Source organism: Thamnophis sirtalis, unplaced genomic scaffold (genome assembly GCF_051295495.1).
Source record: "Thamnophis sirtalis isolate CommonGarterSnake01/CBP01778 unplaced genomic scaffold, rThaSir2_p1.2 scaffold_12, whole genome shotgun sequence".
Taxonomy (NCBI): Eukaryota; Metazoa; Chordata; class Lepidosauria; order Squamata; family Natricidae; genus Thamnophis; species Thamnophis sirtalis.
The window spans coordinates 12158268-12184693 of NW_028261392.1; the positions used below are offsets into that span (position 1 = coordinate 12158268).

The 26426-nt window shown below is 43.6% G+C and overlaps 1 protein-coding gene across 1 annotated transcript in view; it reads left to right on the top strand.

Moving 5' to 3' along the window:
* PIBF1 (progesterone immunomodulatory binding factor 1) overlaps positions 1–26426 on the top strand; it is a 105473-nt gene that overhangs the window by 66245 nt on the left and 12802 nt on the right. Inside the window, exons 12-16 of the mRNA XM_087726312.1 lie at positions 912–1062; positions 8900–8990; positions 15799–15901; positions 18170–18300; positions 20645–20729. Of these exons, the coding sequence (XP_087582438.1) occupies positions 912–1062; positions 8900–8990; positions 15799–15901; positions 18170–18300; positions 20645–20729 (561 nt within the window). The remainder of the gene's footprint in view (positions 1–911; positions 1063–8899; positions 8991–15798; positions 15902–18169; positions 18301–20644; positions 20730–26426) is intronic.

Sequence of the window (26426 nt, forward strand, 5' to 3'; positions counted from 1 at the left end):
TTAACAATGGTGGCAAGAAAGCTCGTAAAATAGGAGGTGGGGAAATTCAGGTAGCAGCTTATCAAGAGAAATATCGGCCTCTATGGAGATTCTCCGTCATCCAGGACACGGTTGTCCCAGAGCTGCTTTTTTCAAGAGGCAATTGGGCTTCCTGGTTTTTCTGTGAAGGCATTTTGCTTCTCACCCAAGAAGCTTCTTCAGCTCTTGAGTGGATGGTGGGGAAGAGCAGTCAGAACTGAAGAAGCTTCTTGGATGAGAAGCTAAACATCTTCAAAGAAAAACCAGAAAATCCAGTGGCTTCTTTGGGGGGGGGGGGGAAGCACTTGTGGTCGTAAATCAAGGACTACCCATACTTCATTTGAACATCAAACAGTATATTTCATCCCTTATCAAATTTCACTTTTCTCTGTCCTGGTTAAACAGTCCTCCATTTCAGAAAGCATGTTTACATCTCTCCATTTCTCCACTCGCCTGCTAATTCAATTTATAAAGCCATTAATCCTCCTGGATCAAATCTTTTGCTTCTTGGCCTGCCTAGATCTTTGTAAGATACAGTAGTTTTCATGGCTCAGTTGGACGCAGCACCCATACCGAGGACAATCGTGTTCCTATTCTTTGCAAATTTTAACTTTTGCAGCCCCTAAACAAACAGTTGCGGGGAGGAGGGAGTGGTGGAAGAAAAAATAAGACTCTTTGTACAACTTTATTCTGCTCCCGGAGAACTGGCATTTATACCGAATCATGCTTTTTAACACAGCCCAAGACCAACTTTAAGCCAACTTTAAAGTTAAAAAAGGACTTGACCTAAGCTTGCAAATATTTGAATTGAGCATTTCTTTTATTTCCCCGATGATTTATTGCTCTCTTAACTAACTTCCTTTTCTTAAAAAAAAATAAAAAAAAATTCTTAGGTATTAACGAAAGAATTTTACAGTCTTCAAGGATTGAGCGAGAAAAAGATCTCGGAACTTCAGGCACAAAATTCTGAGTACCAAGCCAGGCTTGACACGTACGAAAAACTGGAAAAAGAACTCGATGAGATAATAATGCAAACGGCAGAGCGTAAGTCCTTCCGAATTCTCCTTTATGATTCCGTCTTGGAATTTATTTACAATCTAATGGCCGCTAATGAGATTGGTTTCGTTATAAATCCAGGAATGTTGAGTACCCATTCAACATGCAGCTGTATACAATGAATTAGCATAAATATGTATTTTATTACACCTTAATTAGCAGCTTGAATATATATCGCCTTTTGAATATCTCCTAAAATTACTGTGTTCTCTCTCTCTCTCTCTCTCTCCCTCTCTCTCTCTCTCTCTCTCTTTCTCTCTCTCTTTCTCGCTCTCTCCCTCCCTCCCTCCCCCTTTCCCTCTCTCCTACCAGGGCAAAATGATGATGTGTTGTTGTTTTCTAACAAATCTCTCTTTCTCTTCATTTCTCTCACTCTCTTCATTTTTCTCTCTCTTAAAAAAAAAAGCCTGATTCCCCAGGCATGTCAGCTCTTGCTCTTTTTTTCAATCTGTTATCTCGCTCCATGACAATCTTTTGGAAAGTTTACTGTGAAAGTTGTTGCAGCAAAAAAAAGAAAAGAAAACCAGAAGTGCTGAATTCTACAACAGTGTCTCTGATGGCAGTAAATTTTAACGAAAGGATTTTCTCTATCAGCAACAGAATTGTCTGTTGCTGTGAGCAGTATCAGCACTTCTTAGACCGGGATAGGTGTGCATATTTGTGTGTGTTATGCACGGAATTCCTCTCCTGTGCATACCGCCCCGAATAAATAGGATGGAAAGATATATCTGGTACTACTTGTAGGGAGTCATTGCCCTGGGTCTATGCACCAACTTCATTTATCGCCTGTTGTCTAATTCATGGACTTATCAGAACATGGAGATTCCACTCATTTAATTTAAAGTCTCCAATTTGTTCTAAAATAGTAGCAAGAGGTTGAGATGGATGCCTCGATGGATGGATGGACGGACAGATGGATGTTTTCGAATGAATTCCATAAACTCAAATCAGGTTATAATGGATACCCTTAAAAGATTACACAAAAGTAAACATTTCATTCATTTAATCCTTGGTGTTCTCTGAATTTGATTTGTTTGTCAGCAGAATGTTTTCATTACCAACCTAAAATTAAATGATCCTTCTTAGTTATTTCAGAGTTTAGATATAAAGTGATACAGTTTCTTTCTTTTCTTTCTTTTTGGATATGGTCATTGATATAAATGTTGTTCATCTTTCCTGAGTAAGATTTGGCAGAGGGGATTCTGGGAAAAGGGGAGGGAGTTATGGGTACATCAGAAAAGCATCCCAAAGGATATGGAGACCAGGGATGCCTACCTGTGTCCTTCAGAATGATGGTAATGGCAAGTCCAAACCTGATTTTATTTGTCCAGCGACAAATCTAAGAGCTTGTAGTGAAATCCCATGAGTGGAGTTTGTGGACTGTATTCCATTGACAGTTCTTTTGCGTTTTGATTGTGTCTTGTTGACCAGAAGAAAGATTCTCCTCTGGAAATCCATTCCTACTCCCGCACCATTCAAAGGATGTTCATCCCGAATTGTATAGCTAAAATTCTCTAGAGATTCTCAGTCATCCAGGTCATGGTTGTTCCCAAAGGTGCTTTTTCAGGAGGCAGCTGGACTTTCTTGTTTTTCCTTTTGAAGACCTTTCAATTCTCACCCAAGAAGCTTCTTCAGCTCTGACTGGATGGTGGGGAATGGAAGGATTTATACTCCTTGCAGACAGCTGGTCACTTGCATCCTTTTATAGAGTCATTGAGGTCACTTGGAGGTTTATCTGTGTTTATCTGAGTAGTGCTTAATGGTTCCTGTAGTCTGCAATATTATTTTTTCTCCTCTGGAAATCCATTCCTACTCCCACACCATTCGAAGGGTGTCCATCCCAAATTGCATAGCTAAAAAAACAACAACTACGACTTGTATGACTGAGAATCGCTACAGACTTTTAGAGTGTTCCGTTGTTACTAAGCTCTTCGGATTTCTCATTCGGGCCTGCAAAACTGGGGAAATGAGCAAATCTCTCACTCACCTGTCCTGCTTTTGACCTGAAAGAGGTTGACTGCAAGCAGATTGATGCCAAAGGCATCTTTTATTTTAGCATTTAGCATCCCCATGGGGTATCTCTCCTGATCCTCTGTAGGGATTATTCACTTACCAATAAATAACGTCACGGAAAGGGTATTCACGGAATGTACAAATTCAGATCGCCTACTTACCATTGTTGTTTTTTCCCCCTCATTTCTGCCTGCAGCTAATAGGAAAGCTCATCTGCCTGATAAACAAAGAGATAATCCTAACATTGATACACTTGTCAATTTTCTTGCCTTGAGAAGCTTTCTTATATTCTCAAGCATTTAATTTGGGGGCATGGAACTGGCGGCTTTTTAGAAAACCTTCCCAAAATTGCTGGACAGGTAGAGCTCGGCTCACAGCCACAATTGAGCCCCAAATTTCTGTTCATAAGTGAGTTTCGTTTGTTAAGTGAGTTTTGTCCCACTTTAACTACCTTTTTATGCCACCGTTGTTAAGCGAATTGCTGCAGCGGATAAGTGAGCAGCCCAGTGGTTAAGCAAATCTGGCTTCCCCAGATGGACTTTGCTGGTTGTATAGGTGTTCTGCGAGAGCGGGGGTTTGACTACAGTGGTCCCCAACCTTTTTATCGCCACGGACCAGTCAGCCTTTGATAATTTTACCGTGGCCCGCTGAGCGCGCGCAGGGGTGGGGGGGGCGTTGTTCGCGACAACACATTGATTGTTTATATATCACGTGCGTACCAGCGCGGGGCTCTCTTCCCTGGAGCCTTTGTGCACGGCCCAGGAGCTTTTGCGCACGGCCCAGGAGCCTTTGCGCTGCAGCGATCATGGCCCCCGGCCGCTGCAGCGATCATGGCCCCCGGCCGCTGCGCGGCCCGGTGCCAGGTACTCCACGGCCCGGCACCGGTCCACGGACCGGGGATTGGGGACCACTGGACTAGATGACCTGCAAGGTACCTTCAAACTGTTATTGTCCCTGATCTGGGCCTTTAAATGAGCAGCACCAGTTCCTGGAGGGGCTTCATGTAGAGTTTCCTGGAATTGAGGTTGGGACCTTTTACAGCCATGATGGTGAACCTATGGCATGCTTGGGCACAAGCACTATCACCAACTGGTCTTTGCGGGCACCGGAGTGCTGGAAAATAGCCTGAAAAATGGCCAAAAAACAGGCCATTTTTGGTAGCTCTTTTCCACGCTTTTCCAGGCTGTTTTCAAGCCATTTTGGGGCCATTTTCAGGCTGTTTTCAGGGCCATTTGGGGGCTAAAAACGGTCCCAAAACAGCCCAAAAAGCGGCGTGAAAATGCCCAAAAAACAGCATTCTGGTGCTGGCCAGCTGGTCTTCAGGTTCCGCACACATGCTGGCCCGTTACGGTTTGAGCACTCAGTGCTGAAAAGATTCACCATCACTGCCTTACAGGCAAAGTTGGTGCTGACTCTTTCCCGACAGAAGGATTGCTTGGGTTTCAAAGCAGCAATGAAGTTTTATTTCCATCCCAGCAAACCCTCTGAAAATGTAGGTATCTCTATGACTAGAGCGGGTGTGTGGGTCGTGACCTGGGCCATGCAAGTGGTGGGCGTACGTATGAAGTCATCCCCAGGTTGGACTGGAGCAACGTAGATGGGTAAACGAAGGGCCTGGCAAAGCTATGACTTCACTGTCTGGCTTCGGGTTGAAAAATCACTTCATCAGCCTCCGCCCTCGTTTATAAAATGGGGTAACTAATTAATCTCCTTGGGCAATTGTTTGAATGCACTCCAGTTCCAAGAGATTCCTTAATTGCTGCAACATTTCCATTTCCTTCCAATGCTCGCCGCCGTGACAGTCATTTATTTCTTCGCATGTTCTTAGAGTCCCACGTTAGAGTCCTGCATGTGAGGAAAGCTAACCTTTTGTGTTTCAAAATACTCATAAATATAATAATGTCAATGGTTTCAATATTCATTCCGTTGGCTCTTTTCTTTTCTTTTTTTCTTTTTTTTTACTTCTCAGGAAGCTTATCAGAATCAGCTGTGTATTTATGCTCTTCTTCTACCCAGGTCCCATCTTTCGATGCACGCTTTCAAATCAAAGGGACGGTTGCCAAAAAGATATTTTGTCCTGTACATTTTGTACTTGTGATGATTATCCTCTTTACTGTGCATAATTATGCTTTTGCACAGGCTGCCAGGAAGAATAAGAACACGCACTCCCAGGGCAAAATGGTGCTGGGTTGCTCTTTTCTAACCCCTCCCCTCCCTCCCTCCCTCTCTCTCTCTCTCTCTGTCTCTCTCTCTCTCATGCACACACTCACTCACATGCATACAACTTTTCAAAGGGAAGCAACTTGCATCTCTCTCTCTTTCACTTTCTCTTTCTCTCTTTGTTTTTCTCCCTCTTTATCTCTTTCTTTTTTCTCTTTCTGTCTTTTTTCCTTTCTCTTTCTCTCTCTCTCTCTCTCTCTCTCTCTCTCTCTCTCTCTCTCTCTCTCACGCACACAGAAACACTTTAACATGCACATAACTTTTCAAAGGGAAGCAACTTGCATCTCTCTCTCTCTTTCACTTTCTCTTTCTCTCTTTGTTTTTCTCCCTCTTTATCTCTTTCTTTTTTCTTTTTTCTCTTTCTGTCTTTTTTATCTTCCTTTCTCTCTCTTTCTCTACTCTCGCTCTCTCTTTCACGCACACAGAAACACTTTAACATGCACATAACTTTTCAAAGGGAAACAACTTGCATCTCTCTCTCTCTTTCACTTTCTCTCTTTGTTTTTCTTTCTTCTTTTTTCTCTTTCTGTCTCTTTCTGTCTTTCACTATCTTCCTTTCTCTCTTCTTTCTCTCCTCTCTCTCTCTCACACACACATGCACACAGACGAACACAACTTTTCAAAGAGAAGCAACTTGCATTTGTCACACAGACACCCACCCATTCATGTACACAACTTTTCAAAGGGAAGCAACTTGCATCTCCAGTTGTGGGAATGGGAGGAAGCCCTTATTTTGTATTTGTATTTATTTGTCTTGTATGCCGCCCACTCCCGAAGGACTCCGGGCGGCTCACAATAGACAAGGGAAGGGGGAAGACTAGATAAAGACAACACTTTAAAAACGAAACCACAACATTCACAATTTCCGTGGGGCTGGATGTTTCACAGGCCCCCCGGCCTTCTGGAGCAGCCAGGACTTGGTGGCTTTGAGGAAAGCCGGGAGGGTCGTAAGGGTCCGGATCTCGACAGGGAGATCATTCCAGAGGGCTGGAGCTGCAACAGAGAAGGCTCTCCCCCGGGGGGTCACCAGCCGACATTGGCTGGCGGATGGAATCCGGAGGAGACCTAACCTGTGAGATCTAATCGGTCTATGGGAGGTAATTGGCAGGAGGCGGTCTCTCAGGTACCCAGGTCCGATGCCATGTAGGGCTTTATAGGTAGCGACCAGCACCTTGAAGCGGATTCGGAGACTAATGGGTAGCCAGTGCAGCTCACGGAGGATAGGTGTGACATGGGTATACCTGGGTGTACCTGGGTGCACCCACAATCGCTCGCGCGGCTGCGTTCTGGACTAACTGAAGTCTTCGAACACTCTTCAAGGGCAGCCCCATGTAGAGCTCATTACAATAATCCAGTCTTGAGGTCACAAGGGCGTGAGTGACTGTCTGAAGGGCCTCCCGATCCATTTTGTCTGGAAAGCAAAGCAGCCTTTGACGAAAAGGGTCCAGAAGCAATGTAAGAGCAGTGACAGCACTGCATGACAAAAATGAATAAAGAAGCCCAAGATGTTCAACTCTTAATCATTCAGGTGAATTTTCTGGGATGGTTTGGTTTTTTACTTCTCACCTGTAGGGTGAGAAACAAAGTCACCCTATCCTTCCGATGTGTCTCTGAATCAGGACTGATTCCAGCAGTTTTTGCTCAGGTCCTGGATCCTTCTTGGTAGTTCAAACTTTACATGAAAACATATAAAATATACAAACAAAAATATATAAAACATATGAAGAAGGGTTGCAGGAATTGGGTACGTCAAGTCTAGCGAAAAGAAGGGCTAGGGGTGACATGATAGCAGTGTTCCAATATCTCAGGGGTTGCCATAAAGAAGAGTGGGGTGAAGCTATTCTCCAAAGCACCTGAGGGCAGGACAAGAAGCAATGGATGGAAACTAATCAAGGAGGGAAGCAACCTAGAACTAAGGGAGAAAGCCAGTGACAGTGAGAACAATCAACCCAGCGAAATGACTTGCCTTCAGAAGTTGTGGGTGCTCCATCACTGGAAGTTTTTAAGAAGAACGGGACAGCACTTCTGTGAAATGATTTAGGGCAGGGGTGTTAAACTCAAAGGCCACCAGAGGCGCCCCTGAGGTTGAGCTGGCCATGCCCACCCTGGCCACACGCCCAGGAGTGAGGTTGAGCTGGCCATGCCCACCCTGGCCACACGCCCAGCCCAGCCTCCTGAGGTCAAACACAGCCTTGATACAGCCCTCAATGAAATCAAGCTTGACATCCCTGATCTAAGGTCTCCTGCTTGATCAGGGACTAGAAGACCTCTAAGGTTCTTTCCAATTCTGTTATTCTGTTCTGTTGTTATATAGCAGGGGTCAGCAACCTTAAACACTGAAAGAGGCACAAAGGTTCTAACCCGAAGCCCCCCATTCAATTCTGCAGCTGATCTGAACTCCGGTTTCCCCACTATAGAGTCTCCTCCTAGTACAGTGTCCTTTTTATTCTGCCAACCAGAAGTCCGGTTACCCCACCATAGAGTCTCCTCCTAGCCCGGCATCCTTTTTCTTCTACCTGTCCTAACTGAAAGCCCTATCAATTGTGGAGCCAACCAGCGACAGGGAGCCACAGAAGAGTGATGAAAGAGCCACATGCGGCTCCAGAGCCATGGGTTGCTGATCCTGTTATATAGCCACTCAGAGCTACCCAGTGGTGAGATGGGCCGTCAATAAATTTAATAAGTAAATATATTGGGGGGAAAGCCAGATTTCTCTCATGCTCACTGCCGTTGAAGGACAACCTTTGCCAGTTGCAGACTCCTCTCTTGAGGAAGTTATTTCAAAGAAAGTGGCTGCTGCCAAAGGAGAAGTAATTGAGACTTGCATGGCACCTAAACCATCTCTCCATCCTGAAAGAACAAAGAGAATTAGATCCTTTCCCAGCCTGCTCCAGCCCTCTGGGTCACATAACACGTTTGTGGTTAGGAGTTTGTGTATGTATGTCTCCATGGGTGTGCGTGTGGGTTCCTAAGTCAATAAGGGAAGAGGAAGAGGCACAACATTTTTTTTTCCTATTCACTGGCATGGAAGCCCTTGTGTGACTCTTTCAGAGTGGCAGTAGCTTGCCCCAAAGCAAAGTCAGAATTGCAGTGTGAAGGATTCCTAAGGAAGGTGAACCAGGCCAAGGGATATCAGTACGAAAGGAAATGGGCAAGGAGGAACTTAGATTTTTATGCTTTTTCTCGCTTATTCCAAGCCATCCTGAAATGCACAAAGGACGGATGATGGATGGCTTATAAAAATGCCTCCAGGAAATCATTAAGAGATAAAGAGAGAACAATCAGTCATGCTGCCATGACTTCCCATTGATTGTGAATTTATAGGCTGCCAATGGTAAAGTTTGATTCGACGTTGTATTTGTTCTTCCCCCTTTTGCTAACTTCCTTTTCCTGTTTTGACTGCACTTTTTAGCCAGCGTTTATAGAGTCTCGTGTAAAGAAAAATAAAATCAAGCAAATGGATCATCAGTTCCACTGACCTTAAATGAAGTCCCATTGATCTACCCAGCCCCGCCATGTTATCCAGAGATGCTGGGGGTTCCTCCTCTTAAAAGTGGTTTTCTGATGGCCTGTTTTTTTTGTATTTTTCTAGTTGAGAATGAGGATGAGGCAGAAAGAGTGCTGTTTTCCTATGGATACGGTGCCAATGTCCCTACAACAGCCAAAAGACGGTTGAAGCAAAGGTAAAGGTGATGTCAGCTTCCACATCAGTTCCCCTCCTACCCCCCAAAAAAACCCCAAGGGAATTTGAGGAGCTTTAACAAGGGAGAAGGGACACGGTAGCTCCGTGGCTAAGACACTGAGCTTGTCAATCAGGTCAGCAGTTCAGTGGTTCGAATCCCTATTGCTGCACAACGGAGTGAGTTCCCGTTACTTGTCCCATCTTCTGCCAACCTAGCAGTTCGAAAGCACGTAAAAAATGTAAGTAGAAAAAATAGGGACCACTTTGGTGGGAGGGTAACAGCATTCCATGTGCCTTCAGCATTTAGTCATGTTGGCCACATGACCACGGAGACATCTTCGGACAGTGCTGGCTCTTTGGCTTAGAACGGAGATGAGCAATGCCCTCTAGAGCCAGAGACAACTATCACGCATGTGCAAGGGAACCTTTACCTTTAACAAGGGAGAGAAAGTATGCCTACGTCCTTGAAATCAAGGCGCATCCTGACCATCCAAAGTCAAGTTATCTCGGCACTTAAAAACAGATGAACTCAATATCTGCGCCCTTCGAATTAAAACTTCAACAAAGCAAGAAATCAAAGTTCCAGATCAACTTTTTGTCTTTTCAAAGTCATTCTGGCTTAGAGAGTTGTGGCTTTGGCATAACGAGGTTGGAAGAAACAAAAGGACAGAGTAGATGTGTAGAAGAAATTAAGAGAAGCTAGAGAGAATATCACCCCGTTCCATCCATAGGAGGCCATTTTCAGCAAAAGCCGAAACTATTCATCGCTCCTTTTATTCTTCGATATTTCTAGGCTGTCATAAATACTGAAACATACATATTTTTATACATTTGGTGGAAGGGATGTCTGATTTGAATTTTTATACTCATTAAGATTCTTTCTTTTTCTCCTTTGTGGTCTTGTCTCCACCAATGGAACATTAACCAAGGTTGGAAAAAAAATCTATATTTCCAGATGGTAGTTTAGCAGTAGTAGTAGGAAACCTGTTGCCATCCACACCTGAAGTTGTCTTCCATATTCTGCCACACCTACTACCTCAATAATTCATCAGTCCCAAAGCCAACTCCCTGCTCAATCAAAAAATTAAAGATGTGGTTGTCAGATTGAGAGCCAAAGGAAAGTTGCAGACAATTTAACACAGAAGTTAAATATTATTCTATTAATTTCAATCCAGTTCTCTTACCTCATTTGATTTTTGTTTTCCCCTTTCTGTCTTCTTAGGCATTAGCTGTCTTATCTAGACTCGGTGTCTTCTTCAACCTCATAATTCTTCTTTCCGCCTTTTCAGCCAAGATTAAAAAAGATACGGAAGAGCGAGTAGGCCATAAGTGAGTTTTGTGACAGCCTTGATGTCCCTCTTTGGTTTCATGAGGAGCCCTAGATGAGCACAGTTTTTAAGCCGGTTGTGTGCGCGCGCTTGCATGCCTCCCACCCACACTTAATTGGCTTGCTAATAAGCATGTCATAGGGCACTTTGTCAAATGCTTTGGTGAAGACATAATGTAGTGTGTCTGCAGCATTAACAATCTATTAAGAAAGGTGGCTGATCAACAGAGGAGATAAGATTAGCCTGACTAATACTCAGCCATGCTGACTTCTGTTAATTGCTAGGTAGATCCGGGCACTGGATTGTCTAATCTATGAAAATTCTACAACAATTTCATTTGTATAAAGTTATTGGCAGTGAAAGCTAACCCTGTCGCCTTTTGGGAAGAATCACGACAACCTAAAGCTGAATTGGATAAATAAACATGCACATAAACTCTGCTGATCTCTTACAATTTGGAGCAGGATCGGTGAGATACTTAATGCCTTTCCTCGCCTCCTGGCTTTGCTACAACTTGCAAAAGTCTGTGCAAAATGCGGCGGTGATTTTTTTTTCCTTTTCAAGTTTTTTTTTATTTTTTATAAATGTATCAAATCAATTTGTGAACAGTGTGACATCTGGATGTCATACATTCTAATGCAGGTTATCAGCTAGTTCTTGATAAAGGAAGTTCCCTGCTCTAGAGACTAACCAGCAAGCGAACAAAATATTTCTCTTCAACTAAGAGGGACACGGAGGCGTTAGCTCACAGCCCAGATTCCCCACCCACCCCAAGTTTTCCATTTGAAAACGTACCCTCTCCTGTCTTGCGGTGAATTCGATAACTGGTTTGCAATTGTTGCTTTTAGCTGCAAGATATGCTGTCCTCCCAAACAGCCTTTTCTCCCACTTCCCACCCAGCAGGACTGAACCTCCCTCGCATTATCTTATCAAGCGGGATTCCAGTTAGGCCTAATTTAAGATTAACTTTGAAAAAAAAAAGAAGAAGAAAAGACATCTTTGCTTTTAATTCCCCAAGAGTATAAGCAATCCTGTCGTCCTAATTAATTATGTTTGATGGGAAATAAATCTGACATATGGCAAGCTGATTTATTTGGCTGGAAGTGTCCGTCTTTTCTCTCTCTCTCTCCCCTAGATTCAGTGTGCTGAATAATAAAATCCTATCTGTCCCCGTCTAACAAATCATATTTTTTCAAACTGTTGAAAGCTCTCCTTGTCCAGGGAAACTAAAATCAGTAACAAACTTCCCCTCTTGTTTGCCCATGGTTAGTTGCCTATTTTTTTTTCTTTCATGTTTGAACAGAACATTTCATTTTTTTAGGATATGCGGCATTGCTCGCCTGTGGCTTACATGTATTGGGTTCTTTCTTGCTCCAAGGACAAGTAAACAGATCCCAAAGTGGCCTAAAGGCTCCCTTTCCTGTACATATCCCAGTCTTGTACCTATTCCAAGCAGTGTATTGGGAACAGAAAGCCATTTACCCCTGCTCGACTGAAGCTGAGCATATAATGAGTTCATTTCATGAAATTCGGTCTGAAAACAGCAGGGATTTTTTTGGCTGCGTGTTTTGGTTGTTTTGTGTATAACATTCAGCTAAAGAATTTTTATTTTTATTTTTTTATTTTTTGAAGAAAAAAACCTCCGCCCTCTTCTTATCCGCTTGCAACTTAAAATGGATTTTACAGGGTCTGAATCAGCGCAGGAAAAAATGTTGGGAAAACCTGCACTGGTTTTTCTCAGTACTCCCGCGTTGGATTTATCTTTTGCGGAGGGCTTTGGTGAGCTTCACACCGAATAAATTCAGACGGACACCCCAGGCATCCCATGCAAGACAGAACTGTGGTTTTACAACCCTGTTAGAAAGACAGCTTCATGTGTCAATTTACTTTTGAAAACAGCATTAAAGGTAAAGGTTCCCCTCGCACATATGTGCCAATTGTTCCCAACTCTAGGGGGCAGTGCTCATTTCCATATCAAAGCCATATCAGAGCCAGCGCTGCCTGAAGACATCTCCGTGATCATGTGGCCGGCATGACGAAATGCCAGAGGTGCACGAAACACTGTTACCTTCCCACCAAAGGCGGTTCCTATTTTTTCGACTTGCATTTTGACATGCTTTCGAACTGCTAGGTTGGCAGAAGCTGGGACAAGTCACGGGAGCTCACTCCGTTACACAGCGCTAGGGATTCGAACCACTGAACTGCCAATCTTTCTGATCGACAAACTCAGCTTCTTAGCCACCGAGCCACCTTAAAAACAGCATTATTGGATAATAAATTATTTTGGGTCCGTTCCAGGTTTTCCTATTTTTATTGCCGTTAATTAATACTTTTGTGAAAATGAAAACAAACCTTGACTTCTAGTCCTGGGGTTTCCCAGCCTTGCCCACTTTAAGAGCAGTGGACTTCAATTCCCAGAATTCCCCAGATGGGGAACTTTGGGGGCTGAAGTCCATGAGTCTTAAATTCGTCAAGATTAAGAATCCTGTTCTAGAACAGTGTTTCTCAACCTTGGCAACTTGAAGATGTCTGGACTTCAAGTCCCAGAATTCCCCAGCCAGCAAATGGGAGTTGAAATCCAGACATCTTCAAGTTGCCAAGGTTGAGAAACACTGTTCTAGAAGGACCAGCCATTTTATAAAATAAAAATGTAAAACTGACCCCAGATTTGCATTGGTCTTTTTCTGAATTTGTGGGGGAGTTAAGCCCCAACCAGGTTCCCCCGGGCTGAGGGTCCTCCACTTCTCCTTTCCGTCTTCTTCCCAGAAGGTGTTCTGGCCTAGGCTTCCCAAGAACCTGAAGCAAACTCCTTGTCCCGACAAAAACCCCTTTTATTAATGTACTGTGAATTCTGCTCATTCACATCCAGCCAAGTCTTTCAAGGGAGGATTTACAGTCACAGACCTTATCTGGCTTGGAGAACTGCCAAGCCGATATCTGCAAAATTTGGCAAGGAGTCTCGGAGAGTCACAAACCAATTAAACGAACTACTTGTCTCCTGCAAACTCCACTCCCCTTTCGCTCCTCTTTTATTTCCTCTGCGAGGGGCCATTCATCATCCACCTGTGGCCTTCCTCCCAAGTCAACCCCTGTTCTTTAGCTGTTCCCTTCATCTGGCAACTCTGTACATGCGCACACTGGGAACAGGCTCCAGCTGTTCATCTGCCTCAGTGATGTCTGCCTTTGAAGGCCGATGATAACTGGCATAGGGCTCTGGCCCCTCCTCTTCTGACACAGAGCTTTCATCAGAGCCTTCCCACTCCAGGACTGGCCCATGTTCCTCCCCAACCTCCCCACTGTCTGAATCTGCTGCCAGCTCCAATGGTCCCTGGCGGGCCACAACAGAGGGATTTTCCCAGCTCAAGCTGGGTTCCAGTTTGCAGGAAAAAGAAGATGCTTTTGCTGGGAGCTTGCAAAGAGTCTTCAGAAGAGGAGAGCCATCTCACACCAAAATCTGCTAGTGCACTAAATTCCAGGCTCCAAGCCTGATAAAATCAAAAAGATTGTACTTTCTTACCACAATTACCTGGTTTTTGGATACTCCCTTATCATTTCCTTCCTTAAAGCTCTCACCTCCCTCCCTGAGTGAAGGTTCCATCGTTGAATGTTTTGCTTTAAAGTGCTTTGTTTTTTTTTACAAAAAAATGTTAAATTGCTTCATAGATTTCCTCCAGTGATGTTACAAAGTATTGAACTTAGATAAGGGAAAGAAAGATGGTGGGTGGGGGGGATTTCTGTCATGCTTACTTAAACATAATTTTATGGTGCTTGAATGCATCCTGATAGCTATCTCAAATGCAGCTTCTAGAGCCAGTTGCTACTAGAAACCTGGCAGTTTAATTACAGTGTGAGAATGATGGGAATATTCATCTCATCCAGTTAAAATGCCATGTTTTGGCTTTGGGCTTCAAGCCGTAGTGTTAGAAAAGGATATAGCAATAGCACCTAGGCTTACATACTGCTTCACAGTGCTTTACAGCCCTGTCTAAATAGTTTAAAGAATCAGCCTATTGCCCCCAACAATCTGGGTCATCATTTTACCCCCCTCGGAAGGATGGGAGGCTGAGTCAACCTTGAATTGGTCAGGATGGAGGGAATTGAATTCCTGGCAATATGAGCAGAGTTAGCCTGCGGTACTGCATTCTAACCACTGCCCTACCACATATAATTCAATCTCTGAATAGGTACTAATAGACATTTTCTCAGAAATCTTAAAATTGATGACTTCTGGAATGTGAAAACTTGGTTATAGCCATGGCAAGCCCGTATCAGTGAGCAAGGCCCTCGGTTATTTGTGATGTTCTCAGAACTTAAATGTGCCGGCATTGTTCTCTGCCTGCATTTGGTCTGTTGAGAAATGTAATGCATTGTAAATTTGTATTGGGGAGGGAAGGAGGGAGGCAGGAAGGAAGGAAGGAAGTTAAAGAGGAGGAAAGAAAGAAAAAAGAAAGGAAGGAAGCTAAAATAGAAGGAAGGAAATTAAAAAGGAGGAGGAAGGAAGTAAAGAAGGATGGAAGTTAAAAAGGAGGGAGGGAAGAGGAAGAAGAAAAGGAGGAAGTTAAAAAGAAGGAAAGAAGGAAGATAAGGAGAAGGAAGGAAGTTAAAAAGGAGGAGGAAGGAAAGAAAGAAGGGAGGAAGTTAAAAAAGGGAGGGAGGAAGTAGAAAAGGAGGAAGTTAAAAAGGAGGAAAGAAGGAAGATAAGGAGAAGGAAGGAAGTTAAAAAGGAGGAGGAAGGAAAGAAAGAAGGAGGAAAGTTAAGGAGAAGGGAGGAAATTAAAAAGGAGGAGGAAGGATGGAAATTTAAAAGGAGGGAGGAAGTTAAAAAGGAGGGGGAAGGAAGGAAGGAAGGAAGGAAGGAAGGAAGGAAGGAAGGAAGGAAGGAAGGAAATAGAATCCAAAACATATTGTAGGAGAATCCAGGAAATCAAATTCAGTTAGATAGTCCCAAGATAATTAACTGCATTGACAAATTGTGTACATTTATGCATTCAGGAAGAATGTATGGTTTGTATGTTGTATACAATACAGTGTATGAAAGTTATACTGCAAATAATATATTTTGCCAAACTGTGTGTATTAAAAAATGTCAAAAATCTGTTATTTTTTTCTTTGGGCAGGGATTTCGAAAAAAACTAAAAAAAATCCTAATACCATTTTTTTTAAAAACCCACAAAATCATTAGCTACAAAAGAAGTCTTTGAATCTGTCTCTTTCTACAAGCTACTCCACTGAGAACAGGATATATTTTGCAAAACTAGTATTTGTCTTGTTACAGATGGAAAGTAAGAAAGAATGGATATGTAGCATCAATAGCAGCTCCAACATAAGTTTAATCAAACGCCCCCACCCATGATAGCTTGTAACCTTATATGTGTATTAATATATGCTAAGGAAAAGAAAGTAGAAATTCTACTTCAAAAGACGTCTGGTTTAAAATTCTACTTATTGTTATTGTTTAATTTTATTTTTATCTTGGCACAGTGTGCATTTGGCAAGAAGGTTGCTACAGCTAGAGAAGCAAAATACATTGCTTGCAAGAGATTTGGAGCGCCAGAAGGAAGAAGTTACTTGCATTTCACAAGAGGTATAATTTATATATATATATACCTAGTAGGTATTACATACATACATACATACATACACACACACACATACATACATACATACATACACACACTACTTGCATTTTTACAGGCTTTTGAACTGCTAGGTTGGCAGAAGCTGAGACAAGTAATGGGAGCTCACTCCGTTATGCGTCCCTAGGAATTCGAACTGCCGACCGTTCTGATCGACAAGCTCAGCGTCTTAGTCACTGAGCCACCACATCCCCTTTTCTGTGAATTATAAGAAAGCATAATTATATGGATGAAAAGAGAGCAAGTTTGGTCTAGTGGTTAAGGCACCAGGCTAGAGAGCAGAAAGCCATGGGTTCAAGTCCCTTCTTAGCCGTAGAAGCCAGCTGAGTGACTTTGGGCCAGCCACTCTCTCTCAGCCCAGCCTGCCTCACAGGTTTCTTATTGTGAGGAAAATATGAGGAAGAAGATGTGTTGTATATGTTCACCGTCTTGAGTTATTTGTAAAATAATACATATATGTGTGTCTCTGTGGACAATTGTGGACAATACTCCCATGCTAATCCTTTTCAGCGCAATACGTGTTGCTCTAATAGCAGAGATGAAAAGACAGATTATTCTGCAGACTAAACAAAACAGAGACTAGACAGATAAGCCTCCCTTCTCTGAATAGGGAAAAACTAGCAAAACTGGTTTAGTTTTCTTAAAGTTTTTTTTTATGCAATGCCTATATATTTATTTAATATCTGTGCCCATCTCAGACAATATAACCTTGGGCACCTACCAACAATAACACATATACACATACACACAAAATAAAACAACCTCTCTCCACTCCTGGATTAAAGCCATCACACACACACAGTCCTGAGCCATACCTCCCATCCCATGCCAACTCATCTATTTGGTGGTGGCGTTTTTTTTTTTCTGACGGGCTCTACCTTGTAACTCAATTAGGATCTGGGCTTGTTCTCAGAAGGTCCATCCAGAGGCCTCTGGCAAGTTGGCCGCGTTCATAATTGCCTTCTGACATGCTCCTCAGTCATGGATATTTGAAAAATGGAGGAAATCCATAGCCAAGGAGGTTCACCATTTTCAGTTCCAGGGAGAGAAAGAGTACAGAGAACCATTTTGCCATTCCCACCCCTGACCTCTTCCCTACATACAGCGCTGGCTCCCAACTTGAGTTTTCCAAGATAGACCAGGATTATATCATATGGAGAATCCAGGTCAGTCCCTGGCCATTGTGAATGGGTTTTCAGAAAGCCACGAAAGGAAGGGCTCTCCCTGACTCCTTGTGAACTATCAGAAGACATTGTCCTATGCTGCCCTCTAAACAGTGAAAGAATAACATTTGCCTGGGGTCTTTGCTCTGGAAAGAATACAGATCAACAGAGCATTCTCTCCCTCCCTCTCTCTGTCTCTCTCTGTCTCTCTCTCCCTCCCTCTCTCCCTCCCTCCCTCTCTCTTTGTTCTTTCTTTGAAAGTGGCACTTGCGTTTAAAAATTCAGGATTGGGGATCGCTTGCCCCAAATATGCATCTGCTCGCAATTTATTTGAAGTCATGTGATATAAAAAGGTGAAGGTTCCCCTCGCACATTTGTGCTAGTCGTTCCCGACTCCAAGGGGCGCTGCTCATCTCCGTTTCAAAGCCGAAGAGCCAGCGCTGTCCCAAGACGTCTCCGTGGTCATGTGGCCGGCATGACTAAACTCTGAAGGCACACGAAATGCTGTTACCTTCCCACCAAAGGTGGTTCCTATTTTTCTACCTGTATTTTTACATGCTTTCGAACTGCTAGGTTGGCAGAAGCTGGGACAAGGAACAGGAGCTCACTCTGTTACGCGGCGCTAGGGATTTGAACCGCTGAACTGTCAACCTTTCTGATTGACAAGCTCAGCGTCTTAGCCGCTGAGCCACCTCGTCCCTTTATGTGCCCCTTCATGTGCTATATACAGTACATAATGTTTATACATAATGGCCCTTATAGATATAGTATAGATATATATAATTATATATATGATGCCCCTTCATGTGATATAGATATACATAATTTTGAAGTCCTGCTGCCCTGCAAATAAACTGGGGGGAAATAAACCCAGACATTTACAATCCTTGTAAATAATATAGAGAAGGGGTGCTTCGCTCCATCTTTTTCCAGTGATCTTTATATGTGATATCAGGATTACATTGTGGGAAAGAGAAAGAGACATACAGAAACGTAATGGAGCTACCTTTCGTGATTTCAATGTACGTCTTTTTTTTCCTCCTTTTCTTTCAGCGAGACAAAGCAAATTCTCTGTTGAACCAAGTGCAGCAGCCCTACAAGTACCTCATTGAATCCGTGCAGCAGAGAGATTCCCAGATCCTTGCGCAGAAAGAACAGATTGCTCAGCATGAAAAGGACATCAGGTAAAGACTCCAAATTTGGTGTCCCATCTACCTGACCCACCAGAGCGGGGAGGCAGGGAATGTTGTGAGTCCCATCTCCAAGGAAGAAACACCTGGTGGGACCCAGAAGAAGGGCCTTCTCTGTGGTGGCTCCCTCTTTCTGAAACATCCTCACTCCAGAGATTAGAACGGCCCCCACTTTAATAACCTCCCGGAAGGCGCTAAAGACCTGGTTCTGCCAGCGGGCCTGGGGAAACCAGAGTGGGATGGAGCCCATTCAATGGCTCATGTGATCTGCTGTTGTCGGGTTGTGGGGGAGTGATTTTGTTATTAATTTATTGGATTCTGTTTGTTAGTTTTTATTGTTTTAAACATGGTTTTATAAGCCTCCTTGGGTCCCAATGGGCAAATAGGCGAGCAATATAAATTCAATAAATGAATAAACGAAGCCCTGAGTCAGCCATGGAGCCACAAGGCTAACTTTCTGAGAACGGTGACTTTGGTCTATTAAAAATTGAGGGCTTCTCCTGCTAATTTCATAGCCCTGCCTGTTTGGACTTCCTTTCTTAATGGTGTAGAAGTCGTTGCCTTCTTAAAAGCCCAAGATTTAAGGGACTGCCACACAGAAAAGAGAGGGGTTGACATATTCACCAAAGCACCTGAAGGCTGAAAAAGAAAGCAATGGATAGAAACTAATAAAGAATTAAAGAGGCATTTCCTGGCAGTTGGAACAATGAACAAGTAGAACCGCTTGCCTTCAAAAGTTGTGGGTGCTACAACACTGGAAATTTCTAAGGAGAGATTGCAGAATCATTTCTCTGAAATGGGGTAGGGTCTCCTGCTTGACTAGGGGGGTGGACTAAAAGACTTCCAGATTCCCTGCCAACTGTCTGTTATTCTTCTAGATTATCTTTTTGACTCCCTGATCTAATCATTAGCTCTTGAGTAGCCAGTAAATCTCTTTCGATTACTTAATTAACATGGTTCTCCTGTCCCACTTATGTGGCTTAGCTTAAACTTTGCTAATCGTTTCTCAGATCTCTTTCTCCAATAAGGCTTTCCTTTCGCCATTGTAGACAAGCCCATCCTGTTATCTTAGGTGTCAGAAGGGGAGGCCTAAGTGTCTCTTTGATTCCATCAAGTTCTGATCCTATAGCTGCCTAGAAGATTAAATAGGGTGGTGATTGAGGTGCCAAAATTCCTTAATTTTCAATTCAGAAAAAGTGTCCAGAAGTGTTGGGGGGGGAGGGTTATCTTGCTCACCTGATTTTTAATTTAGCTAGATGGAAGAAGTCTATCACTAATGGATGCCCCCTCCTGCCTGCCTGCTTTCCCATTATAACTGTTCTGACCGAGGCTTCCCAAGAGCCTGAAGCAAACTCCTTGTCCAGACAAAAACCCCTTTTATTAATTGACTGTGAATTCTGCTCATTCACATCCAGCGAAGTCTTTCCAGGGAGGATTTACAGTCACAGACCTTATCTGTCTTGGAGAGCTGCCAGGCTCTGCAGAACTTGGCAAGGAGTCTCGGAGAGTCACGAACCAATTAAGCAAACAAATTGTCTCCTGCAAACTTCATTCCCCTTTCGCTCCTCTTTTATTTCCTCTGGGAGGGGCCATTCATCATCCACTTGTGGCCTTACTCCCAAGTCGACCCCTGTTCCTTAGCTGTTCCCTTCATCTGGCAACTCTGTGCATGCGCACACTGGGAACAGGCTCCAGCTGTTTGTCTGCCTCACTGATGTCTGCCTCTGAAGGCAGCTGATAACTGTCAGACAGCCCTGGCCCCACCGGTAGCTACCCACCCCTGATCAAACACATACAAAAACTTTATTTGGTTTGTCTTTGCTTTTGGTGCCTACTTTCTATACCAGGGGTGTCAAACTCAAGGCCCATGGGCCAGATCCAGAGAGCAAGGTGCTTAGATCTGGCCAGTAGTGCCACCCTGGAAATAGCAAAGGACCAGCCCGCAGTGCCTCTTGTCAGCCAAAATGGAGGTGGGGAGGGCCGCGCATGACCCGCCTGGGCTCTGACAGCTTATAGCCCTCGGTCAGAGAAAATGGAGCATGGCCTCCCTGAGCTCTGTTTTTGCTGGCAGAGGGCTGAAGGAGGCCGTCATGGCCGAAAATGGAGTCTTGAGTGACATCCAACTGGCCACGCCCATGCCCGCCCCTTCCCTCCCGAGGTCAAACACAACCCTGATGCGGCCCTCAATGAAATCAACTTTGACACCTATACAGTCACGTTTTCCTTTTCAAAAAGCATCTAAGTGTGCTTCGTTCTCAGCAATTTATGTTAAAACTCGCATTGCAACTAGAATGCGGCATTAACTACATTTCCTAAGTCGTTTTCTTCTGCCCGCCAGTCAGTTAAATGAAGAGAAGAAGGCTTTGCTGAGGGTCAAGAACCAAATGGCAGCCGATTTGGAGAGACTTCTAAATCACCGTGAGGTAATTGTCTTGTTTTATCCCAGTTATGACCGTATAATGTTTCCCCCTCACCACCCTCTTTGTGCTCATCATAATATGTTTTGTTTTCAGCTTTCTAGCTTTTAGAAAATATTTTTAAAGTGCCCTAGGAGCACCTCTTTGAGCTATGAGGCAGAGTGGTTAGAATGCAGTATTGCAGGCTTACTCTGCCCACTGCCAGGAGTTCGATCATGACTAGCTCAAGGTTGACTCAGCCTTCCATCCTTCCAACATTGGTAAAATCAGAACCCAGATTGTTGGGGACAATAGGCTGACTCTATAAACTGCTTAGAGAGTGAATTTATAGTACTATGAAGCAGTATATGTCTTAAGTACTACTGGTATTGCTATCTTTCCTATCTCAAATGACCATTGTTAACTTCTACCCCAACCTTCCCCTCCACTATAAACTCTCTCAGTGCATCTCATTGCCACCAGCCTTCCACCAGCTTCAGCCCCTCCTTAATCCCAGCGCCATCCCATGACCAGGTTGCCACTTGGGGTCATCACCAGTCTCCCTGGATGGCGCTCCTTCCTACCCCTGCATGTCCAGACAGAATCCAAAGCTCTTGGCTGAGGAGCAGAAGGAGCAAAGAACAGGGGAGCGTTAGCTCGCAGGACATCACTTCCTTCCTTCCTTTTTCATTTTTTTTTTTCATTTTATTAAGCATTTATAGGCCGCCCTTTTCCCTGAGGGGACTCAGGGCGGCTTACAATAATAAGGGAGGGGAGTGTAGGACAAAACACAAAAAGAAAATGTGAATAAGAATAATTAGCAGTAAAAACCCAACATTCATTCAACATTCGGGAGGGGCGAGAGTAAAGTCTTATCCCCAGGCCTGACGGGATAGCCAGATCTTGAGGGCTGTGCGGAAGGCCTGGACGGTGGTGAGGGTGCGGATCTCCAGGGGGAGATTGTTCCAAAGCGTCGGAGCTGCAACTGAGAAGGCTCTCCTCCGCGTAGTTGCCAGTCAGCACTGACTGGCGGATGGAATTCGGAGGAGGCCTACTCTATGCGATCTGATGGGACGGAGGGAGGTAATCGGCAGAAGGCGGTCTCTCAAATAGCCAGATCCACTACCATGGAGCGCTTTATGAATGGTAAGTAGGACCTTGAAGTGCTTTTCCGAATATCAGCACCTGGAGGTTCTCCAAGTAAGAAAAAAGGCTTCTCATCACGTCAAGAGAAGCACACACAGCTACCAGGCACTTGCCGACTTTCTGAAGGAGGGGATGGAATTAGAGGAGATAAGGAAGGAGCCATGTGTCTCGGACTGCTTAATACCAATTTCAGCTGTTCCAGGCATCCTGCGCATCATTGGTGAGGCATGTCAGGAGCTGTGGTGTGAGAACATTGGAAGGACCACAGCATTTCCACCCACTTCTCTGTTGGCTTGTTCCCCTCACCACAATTTCTCTTCTTTCATGATCATGTCTGACTGGTAGAACATGGAAAGATGAGTTCCATCTGTGCTACAAAGTTAGAATTTGATATTGTAGTGCAATACATTTCAACAGTTAAAAAACATATAGTTTATTTCTTCCTTTACAATGTTTCGTTGCTCTTTAACCTATTTTCCAGGCATGTTCCAGCTTTAATTGTTGGCAATTTTCAGATGCTAAAATGAAAAGTTTGTTAAATTCCAAAGAATTTCATGGCAAGAACTCTTTGTACCTTAATTACCGCTTATCTGTCTCCCAATCCATTTATTGGATGCCCTTCTCTTGGATGCGCAATGAATAATTACGTGGTTACATATGCACTATGGTATAATATATGCACAGAAGTATAACATAGAGAGATAATATCTCCGTATTATGTCCTTAATATACAGTGTCACATGACATTAACAAAAAAAACTCATTCGTTTCTGCAAAATAATTGCTTCTCAAGCCAAAATGTTTCAAAGCTAGCTAACCTCGTGTGAATAAAATAAATATAAGATTTTGGAATTTTCTGTGCAGGTATTTGTAGCTTCTATAAGTGTTTTCCTCTGAATCATTACTAACATTGATTTTCATGTGCCTCATTTACTGAGTAGATTTTCCCCCCTGAAAAATACTTTACCATATCTACTTGTTAACTTGGTCCTTAACACCAATGAGACCAAGGAGCTTATAGTAGACTACAGAAGGAATAGATCAGACATCCAGCCCTTGCTTATCAATGGAGACCGAGTGGAGCAAGTGTCCAGTTTTAAGTTTCTGGGGGTTACCATAAAAGAGGACCTGGCCTGGGGCACCCACATTGTAGCACTGCTGAAAAGGGCCCAGCAGAGATTATACTACCTGAGACTTCTCAGGAAACAACAACTGAATGAAAAACTGCTGGTGACCTTCTACCGCTGCACCATAGAGAGTATTTTAACTTACTGCACCTGTTTATGGTTTGCCAATTGCACAGTGGTAGATAGGACAGTGCTCCAGAGGGTCAATGTTATTGCCCAGAGGATCATTGGTTGTGACCCTCTCCCCTCCTTGGAAGAGCTTTATAGCTCCCGCTACCTTAAGAAAGTTCAAAACATTCTGAAACATCCATCACATCCTGGGTACCCTTTTTTTGAACTATTACCATCTGGCAGACGGTACAGGACAATAAAAACAAGGACAAATAGGCTGAAACACAGCTTCTATCCCAGAACAGTAACTATATTGAATTCCACTGTATAGTGCAATATTAATGCAATATCGGGTTTTCAGTTCAATTATATAGCATGTGAATGATGTGTGTTTGTGTTTTTATAGTTACAATGTACACTGAAGATGGCCTTTAATTTCGGTGTACGATGTGCAATGACAATAAAGTAAACTAAAAAACTAGGATGTGTATTAGGAAGAGGAAATTACTATAATGGTTGATTATTATTAATTTGACATAGGAGATGTTCTCCAAATCTGTTTCCTATATTAATGCAGTTCTTGTACTTCTGGGGTACAGTGTGGGACATGGTGGCTCAGTGGCTAAGATGCTGAGTTTATCGATCAGAAAGGTCAGCAGTTCGGCGGTTTGAATCCCTAGTGCTGCGTAACGGAGCTCCCATTACTGAGCTCCCATTACTTGTCCCAGCTTCTGCCAACCTAGCATGTAAAAATGCAAGTAGAAAAATAGAAACCAACTTTGGTGGGAAGGTAACAGCGTTCTGTGTGCCTTTGGCATTTAGTCATGCCGGCCACATGGCCACGGAGATGTCTTTGGACAGCGCTGGCTCTTCGGCTTTGAAACTGAGATGAGCACCACCCCCTAGAGTCAGGAAAGACTAGCATGTACCTTTACCCGTACTTCTGAGAGCGCTTGCAAGGGTTGAGACATCCAAAGGGGTTTTCTGCTGGCTGTGATTGGAAGCTACACGGCTGCATTTGCAGAAAGGGCTTGGAGGCTACCATTTATCACTACTCTGCCTCTCCCACACCACACCCACAGAAGTCTTTCCTGAAGCAGTTTTTACATGCTGAACGGTAGAAGGAACTCTGGAGCAGGAAGTGAGATCAGCCCAGGTGCTCAGGACTGTCTCTGCCGACCAGCCTTTTCATTGGCCCGGTGAAAGTCTCAGGTTGGGGACCTTCAGAAATGGGGAGGCCCATCCCAGAATTTTCAGTGCTGGCCATGCATGAAAGGTGCCCCGATGGTGAACAATTGGTCTCCAGCTTCATTCGTTGCTTTTCAGGGTTTTGTTATAAAGGCATAAAAAGTCAGACCGCAATTGAAGCGCATTGATAGCCGTGTTGCAATATCTGAGGGGCTGCCACAAAGAAGACCTATTTTCCAAAGCATCAGAAGGCAAAACAAGAAACAATGGGTGGAAACTAGTCAAGGAGAGAGGCAAAAAAGATGTGGAGGCTCTAGAAAGTGTACAGAGAAGAGCAACAAAGATGATTAGGGGACTGGAGACTAAAACATATGAAGAACAGTTGCAGGAACTGGGTGTGTTTAGTCTAAAGAAAAGAAGGACTAGGGAGACATGATAGCAGTCTTCCAATATCTCAGGGGTTGCCACAAAGAAGAGGGAGTCAAACTATTCTCCAAAGCACCTGAGGACAAGAACAATTGACCAATGGAACAGATGGAAGTTGTGGGTGCTTCATCACTGGAGGTTTTTAAGAAGAAATTAGACAACCATTTCTCTGAAATGGTATATAGTCTCCTGCTTAAATGAACTAAAAGACCTCCAAGGTCCTTCTCAACTCTGTTATTCTGTGTGTTCCGTGTGATGGGGCTGAATTTTATTGATACCAGTTAGGCTGTGGATTTTTAATTTAACCTTTAAATTTGTTTTTATTTTATTTCTACATGTACCTGGAAAAGCTAAAACTAAAAAAAAAAAAAAGGTGCATGTTGGTTCATGGATTTTTCAAAGGAGATAAGACGCTCCAAATTTGTGTGCTGCATAGCTGAACCCTTGAACTCCCAAAAGCCAATCTTTTAACTTTTTACGTTGACGCCCTGTCATAATCCAAAAACAAGCACAAGCAACCCCAAGAAATTGGAACTGATTTGGGTCAATGTGACCTTGTCTCTCTCGCTTTTGGCACGCAACGACAAAAAGGTTAGTCATCATTGAACTCGACCAAGAGAATCTCTGGTTGGGGGGAGGGGGGCTTCAGAGAGGGAAGCAAGTCGGATCTAAGAGCTGGGAAAGCAGGAGCAACTTTTGGGGAAATTCCAGGATGGACAATCTTGGTTTTATTGACACACACACACCAAAAAACCTGGGAGTAGTTGAGATTCCCTGCGGGCAGACCAGCTCAAGAATTGGAATGGCAAAAAAACGATACGTGGTGTGGATAAACACGTCTTTGCACAAAAATACAAATTGAACCATCTTTTCAGCTTTACCTTCTCCCTCTAAACCCTTGGCTGCCTTCTGCCCATAAAAGCAGTTCCATTGTTAAACTCACCTGGTTATGCAGGAAATCATTCCTTTGGCCCCAGTGGCTTGGCAGATTCCTTCTACTTTTGTTTGCACAGAATGGATTACAATTCACTTTAAATACATCTACATATGAAAATGCAAGGGATCCTGCCTGTCTGCCTTCTGCAAATATTTTCTCTTCATTAAGCTCTTCTGTGTGCTCTCCTTCCAGATGTTGAAGGATGTTGCTATGGCTTCTTCCAGCCAGCTTTTCCAAAGGCTAAATAATCTGCCTAAGCATTTCTGTTCTTCTTAATCTGATCCCACTTTGTCTGACTCTTTCTTAAACGGCAATGACCAGAACCAATATTGGAGGTAAAATCAGACCGTGACCCGTCAAAACCGCGGTAGACAGAACCGCGCTCGACGAAAGCGTGTACGTGACGTCATCAGCAGCGCGACGAAAAAAATTAAAATTAAATTAAATTGAAATTAAAATAAAATTAAAGCAAGCCGATTCAAGGTAAGGGTTAGGTTTAGGGTTAGGGTTAGGTTAAGGGTTAGGATTAGGTTTAGGGTTACGTTAAGCGTTAGGGTTAGGGTTAGCATTAGGTTAAGGGTTAGGGTTAGGGTTAGGTTAAGGGTTAGGTTTAGGGTTAGGTTTGGGGGGGTTAGGGTAAGGTTTTCGCTTTAATTTTAAATTTACCGCTCACAGCGCGATGTTTTCGTCGCGCTGTGATGACGTCACATACGCGCTTTCGTCGAGCGCGCTTTTGTCTACCGCGGTTTTGTGGTGGAACCAAATCAGACTAGTATAAAACAAGTTGGC